We start from the raw sequence: 6,793 nt of genomic DNA on the forward strand, positions 1-6,793 counted from the left end.
TAAGAGGTTAGGATGGTATGAATCCTGCTTTACAGTTCCCTTTGATGAACTTTTCACTGGAAGGACGATCTGAAAATGATAGCTGTAAGCATGATGAACATTCCACTGAGTACTAAGAGCCTGAAAAGCTGAGCAGTGCCATTCTCTTCTTTCTCCTGCACAGAAATGCACACTTTGCAGCCAACCTGGTGCTACTATTGGGTGTGAAATTAAAGCCTGCATAAAAACATACCATTACCACTGTGGAGTAGAAGACAAAGCTAAATACATTGAGAATATGTCACGAGGAATTTATAAGTAAGGACCTTATACCTTTAATGGACCTTGAACCTTTAATGGTAAAGTGAAGATGTTTCATGGCACTTGGCCAGTCAAGTATCTTAGCAAAAAGGAGGATGTTATTTCTTTTTAAATGGTGGGGAGGTTAAGTAATTGTTGGGTTTGCAAAATGTTTCAGTTACTCTGCTAACAAGGGCCACAGAGCACTGGAACAGGCTCCCCCAGTGAGGTTGTGGAGCCTTGCCTGGATGTGTTCCTGTGCGACCTGAGCTAGATTCGATGGCCCTGCTGTGACAAGGGGGTTGGACTTGATCCATAAAGGTCCCTTCCAACCCCTAGCATCCTGTGGTCCTGTGAACTTAAGATGCCTTTAGTAGCATTGTAGTACAAGAAAGGAGAACATTCATTGACTTAAATTTTTCCTCCTCGATTAATTTATCTTGAGGAAAGCCTGGCCTATCTATGTCATGATCCCTTCACATTCATATGTTTTGTAGCTTATATGGGACTTTTTTTGGAGCCCAGAACTTTTGGGTACTGGCTGAAATGCTGATGTTAAGGACTGAGCTGCAGTTGAGTTGCCAGCATGGTTGTGCCCACAAGAGGGCGTTCTCTGAGCAGCGGAGTAGCGGCTGATGAAACCCAGAGCTGATGTGTTTTGTTGCCTAGCCTTCAACCTTGTTTTCTTTCTCAGCGTGACTAATGCTTGCCTGAAAACCGAGAATAAGCTGAGAGTTAACAATTGATCTGTAGCACATCTCCAGACTAATTGAGAGGGAAGTCTTGTTTTGATAGAGACTGTCAGTAAAATTCCTCACTGTTTCTCTTATTGTGCTAGACTCTATTGTAAAAACCATAGTGGGAATGATGAAAGAGATGAAGAGGATGAAGAAAGAGAGAGTAAAAGCCGTGGCAAATCAGGCACTGACCATAATGACATTCCTCAGCAGCAGCTCAATGGAAACTAGGTATGGAAGTTCCTCCTGACAGATCTGTTACCCAGCCCAAAAGGCAATATACATTTCATGTAGCTAATTGCAGTGAAGTATTTTAGTGTCTGCAGATAAATACTTTTTTTTTAATTGGCATACTGTAGAAAAATGGGGAGGATGTGTTGGGTTTTGGTGGTTTGGTTTTGGTTTGATGGTCTTTAGTTGTTTAAAACCCAGCTGGTTTTTGTAACAGTCTAAAAAGGGAGGCCCTCATTTCTATGGCTAAATGTCGATGTAATGTCAGAGCTGCTAAATGCTTTTCTCTATGATTTTACATTTACTATTGTTTTCATCATTTTTTAAACAGGTTCAAGGGACAGAGTTATAGAACTGGGAATGGCTAAGACATCATAACTACTAATTCTTTTAAACTGTTTTCTAAAACAAAAAACAAAACAAAACAAATCAGAAAAGGGTTAGTAACCTTTTTACTACCCAGCTCTGTTAGAAATTTCATTGAACTGCCTGAAATGTTCATGTGTGTGAGCCTTCAGTAAGTGGCAGAGTTTTTACATGTCAATATTATGTAGTTTGTAGTCTGCAGTGTCTGGAAACAAAACAAAACAAAAAAAAAAAAGAAAAAAAAAAGAGGAAAAAAAATCCACACACCAAAAAGATAAAAAAAAAGAAACACTTATATAAATGATATGTAATATGTACAGTGTCAAAAGTTAAGGCAGACATTGAAATGAAGTAAGATCTATATTTCTGGACTGAAAAATAAACAACAACCCTTCAGATTTGGAATGTGTTAAGTTGTTTAGTGGATTCATGCAACGAGGGAAGGTCTTAAGCTAGTTGAATTACCAACATGGATAAGTTTGTGGTGGCACCCAGCTGGTACTTTGTGACTTTTTAACATTTTCTTCGTACCCAAACTTTTGGGTTTTTTGGAGGCTGTACATGGCCAGGGGGAAGCTGCTCTCTGGTTTTGCTTGCAGAGCAACACAGTAGCCAAGACCTGGGCGTGCAGCGAGGTTGTTCCTGTTGGGATTGCTCCTTCCGCCCAGCGGTGTTGGTGGCAGATTTACTCCAGCAGCTGTTGGTTCTAAGCTGTGAGCTTTAGAACTCATGCCAAAGGGCTGTAGTTTGTTCTTTCTTTCCCCACCCACCTCTTTCAGTGTCTCTGATTTGCAAAGGAACCCTTCACCAAGTGTGATTTAAAAACATTCGGACTCTGCAGCCTCAACCTCTTTTACTTCAGAGAGTTACATCTCTTAACTTGCTATGGAATTTAGCCACCAGATCTGACTTCCATACCTCAAGTGTTCTCTGTTGGGTGTTTTGTCCAGAACGTGCATAAAGGTCCCATATTCTGTAAGAAGAATGAGGAAACAGCCTTTTTTTTTGGGGGGTGGGGGGAGGGTTGAGTGGGTTTGGTTTTTTTTTTTGCTAGATTGGTATTTATTTTTTTAATCTTATGACCACTATATGAGAAACTTTGCTTATCATCCTTGTTGGTTTAGTCATTCTTTACTTTGTTTTTTATTCTTTCTGTCAACTCAACAGTCATGGAATTCTACTTGCTAGACTTTGATGCTCCTTTAGGGAATAATCAGATCTAAGCTATACTAAACCTAACAGATCAGGCCTCTGCCTGCTTTCAAAACACCTCCGTCAGTTCTAACGGCTTCCTGCTAGCTTCTTAAACTGATCTGTTAAAAGCACGTTCTCAGATTTAAATAAAACCAAAAACAAAGGCAAAAAAAAAGCAGCTGAATCTACTCCACATGTTTTTGTCTGTTGCTACCGCATCATCACCTTATTGTTTGTTTAGGGTTTTGACTTGTTTCACTCTGAACTCCCAACAAAACCTCCTGGATTTGAAGGAAGGAAACAAGCGAATTACACTGATTTGACTAGAAACTGCTACAGTTCTTCTGTGATTGGTATTGCAAAAAAATCCTATTTTGTAACCTGAGTTTCTGTAGCTTTATTTTGTTTGTTTTTTTTTAAAACTTGTATTTAAAGAAAAAAAAAACAACAAAGAAAATACTTACTGTGTGTCAATTTGTCTTCTTATGCATTCCCTTAATGTCTCGAGGGACTCAGTTACTGTATCTCGGAGCTTCTAACGTTTTACCTGTTAGAATTCAATCACTTCTGGGGTTTTGGTTTTGGTTGTTTGTTTGGTTTGGGGTTGGGGTTTTTTTTTGGCTTCCCTGGAGAACGATGCTGTTTTGAAAAGAAACCTTTGCTGTGTACAGAAAACGATTCAGTCCCTGCTCTAAACATGATGCCATGGATGGGTTTTTCTTTTTGGTGTTTGTAACTTGGAGAATTAAAAGCGTGACTTGAATCGCAGGTCGGGTGTTGAAATTGTCTATCAAGGTGTTTTGTTTTCTCCTAGAAGGTGAACTTTTTCTTTCAGCTGCACTCAATGCAAAAAAAAAAAAATAACATCCTCTGATGTTGAAATCACTTCTAGGTTGGTGCCTCAGAAGTGGCCCTCCCTTGGAAATAGACGAACAAAAAAAGGCACTTTGTTTGCGGCTACTGTGTTTAAACTAAGGTTGCATGGGGTAGACCTGCCAGCATACTGATTGTGTTTTGAGCCTGAGCTCTTAATTCATAGTGTGTCAGTTGCTTACCAATAATTCATCTGTTAAGAAACCAATTCCCCCATTTCCATGCCTCAAAGAACCACCAGAACAGCCCTTTACCTTCAGGTAGCAGAGAAGTGAAGTGGCTGGTTTACCTGTTACCTCTTTGTGCTGAGCTGGGCTGACTAAACTCTCATTCATTGATGGAAACAAAGTCAAACAAAAAAAAAAATAGCAGAAGAAATCTTTTCTTGAGCCTCAAATTTGTCAGAACTGACTTCAACTCCTGTATGCTGGGTAAAAGTGCCTTACAATGTAAAAAAAACCCTATGTATTTATATGTTCCCAAGTAGCATCACCTGCTGGGGAGTTCATTCTGTCGTGGTGTTAATATTTAGAAGCAATGTACCTCAGCAGTGTATTTACTGTACATCTCTCTGACATCCTTAACTGTAGTTTTAAAAAGAAGCATGACAATGTATGATAGTATACAACATTTACATCCTTTTTTTAAAGACAAAATACTGCCATTAACTGTCTTTTTTTAAGGTATATTTTAGCTTGGAATTTCAGACAGTCTGAATTGATTTTTTTATTATTATTATTATTATTTGATTTCTAATTATTTTTTCTCCTTTTTTTTTGTTTTTTTAATTGGGTAAAGCAATGTAATCTTTGCAAGCATCTCTTGAAGATTATTCTGGAGCAATCTACTGCCTTCCCAGAAATGTTAGAAGTAATGAAAGTGCTCTCTAGGTGAAATAGGTATGTTTCAATTAGCTAGTTAAATTAATGCAGCCTGTTTGTTACAGGGACGTTTTGGTTTTAATAGGCACCTTCTGCTTTCATCTCACAATCAGAGAAGTCATGAATTGAACAAAACTTAGCTTATGAAACTGGTTTTACTTTAAATTTTGGAGGTTTCTTTAGGCCTTTGGGCACTTGTTTTGCTCACAAGGGTAGTCTGTGTTGTTTGAGACTCCTGGAACCCTCCAAGAAGGGAGGTTTCTCCCCAGCTGGCTGTATCTCTGGATGAACAGATCTCCCCATCTCACTGTGTCTCTATATTAACAGATCTGCCATTGTGCTATACCAATGAAGGACTGTAGCAAGGATAGGACAAGGATCAGAAGGATATTGTTCACATAACCTGAAGATACAGCTGGTGGAATGCCAGAGTCTCAAGGCGTGGTCAAACACTTTTAGCAGGGAGCTGTGCTCTCACTCCAAGACAGAGTGAAAGGCTGGTTCAATACTGGTGTCAGCACAGGTAGTTAGGGTGATAATCTTAGCTAGGGCAGTTAGGATTAGGTCTACTCATTCAGCAAGTCTCGATCCACAGGAGGTTCTGTGCTAAGGCTCTAGGAGGAGTTAACTCCTGCACTCTGCAAAGTCAGGTTGTTAGGTAGAAAGAGCAGTGCTGATCTAGAGTGAGGTGGCTGTGCTGAGCCTGGCACTCACACGTGAGAGAAAGGAAGAGCTCTTGTTTCTTACTGCTGCCCACATGCTAAACCAGAGTGAAAGATGAAGGGGTGATCATCTCTCTGAAATATCAGACTTATCTGGCAGGTGATAATCAGTGCATTCCAAAAATATTAATATGCTGAACCAGATTGACAAGAAAATTAATCCTCATTAGGTGAAATTAATCTGAAGAGAACTGAAAGTACTTTCTAGCAAATAATAACTCTTCTCCCATGTCACCAGAAACAGATTCCACTCTATTAGTGCTGGAGGTTACAAACCAGAACACAGCTCTGGATTTCTAGACTCGTTGAAGCAGTTTCTATATATGCATCTGTATGCACATTCATTAGTCAGCAGTGACATCTCAACCCTTCAAGGATCCTGGAGAACCATTGCTTGTCAAAAAAGCACTCAGGTTAGGCTAACATGTGCAGCTTTTGCTCTAGCTTAACATTTACATTAGGTGTGTAAAGACAGGGAATGTATGAAAGAGGGTAAATGCATTCCTATCTACAATGTTCTGTATATTTTGTTCCTGTTATATTGGCTTTACTTCCAAAGTTGTAGTTTGCAGTATTAGTTTCTTTTTATTGGTATCCTTGCATATATATATATTCAATAAATGAGTTATGAATTTCATATTTGCATATCTGTCCTTCTTCCTGTAAAGTGTAACTTAGCAGAACTCCTTTTAATTCAGAAATGCAGGATTTCCTTTTGAGCTTACAGGCCCATGAATGTTCTACTAGGAGAGAGGAGAGAATGCCTGCTGACAGCATGCCACTTAGTGCCAGCTCTGCATGCTTGTGTGTTCTGCTTAACTTGCTGCAGTGGGTAAGTTGCTTTGTGTTTATCACTAGTTAATAATGTGAAGACCTGGGCTCACTGAAGGTTCTCGTGGTCATCTTTCAAGGGCTTTTCCCTTTTGTTTCCCCCCCCCCCCCCACTTTTTCAACAGTGAATTAATTTAGACTTAAGATGCCATGAGTTGAATTAGACTTAAGATGCCGTGAGTTAGATTTAAGATGCCAGGAGTTGACATAGATATAAGATGCCATAATGTACAGGATTAACCTTCCTGGAGGAGTGATCTTGAATCTGACCCCAGGTGGTCTTGACCCCTCTGCAGGGGTGGGTTTGAACACTACCAGGTGATGGTGGTTAGCTCATTCCCCTTTCCTGGCTAAGATACATAAAAGCAGGGGGACTTCCTGTTCCTTCCTCTCTCTCTCTGCATCACTGTTCCTGTTTTCCTGCTGCTTTTTGTTACACCACATGGCCATCACCCCACGAGGTGTACAAAACCCAGTGCCATCAAATCTGGTTGTATATTTCCATGTTTTGTATCATGTTTCCTCTCCCTATATCTTTGTAACTTCTCTACCTCATATAACTTTTATTTATTGTTAAACTTTTTCCTTATTTTAACTTCCAATTTGCAGTGAGATTATTTATTTGGGTCTGCTTTACCTTTCCTCTCTCTCCATCTAATTCCTTTTGTTTTGGGAAAGA

The 6,793-nt window shown here is 39.5% G+C and overlaps 1 protein-coding gene across 3 annotated transcripts in view; it reads left to right on the forward strand.

Annotated features, from left to right (window-relative positions):
- Window positions 1-5,920, forward strand: part of PHF6 (PHD finger protein 6) — a 33,315-nt gene extending 27,395 nt beyond the window's left edge. For 2 of the 3 annotated variants that reach the window (XM_064159112.1, XM_064159114.1), the window contains exons 9-11: window positions 164-297; window positions 1,118-1,247; window positions 1,579-5,920. In XM_064159112.1, coding sequence (XP_064015182.1) covers window positions 164-297; window positions 1,118-1,247 — 264 coding nt within the window. In that variant the 3' untranslated portion in view covers window positions 1,579-5,920. The remainder of the gene's footprint in view (window positions 1-163; window positions 298-1,117; window positions 1,248-1,578) is intronic. The other variant, XM_064159113.1, reaches the window with a different exon arrangement.
- The last annotated feature ends 873 nt before the right edge of the window (window positions 5,921-6,793 follow it).

This window comes from Pogoniulus pusillus, chromosome 19, assembly GCF_015220805.1.
Source record: "Pogoniulus pusillus isolate bPogPus1 chromosome 19, bPogPus1.pri, whole genome shotgun sequence".
Taxonomy (NCBI): Eukaryota; Metazoa; Chordata; class Aves; order Piciformes; family Lybiidae; genus Pogoniulus; species Pogoniulus pusillus.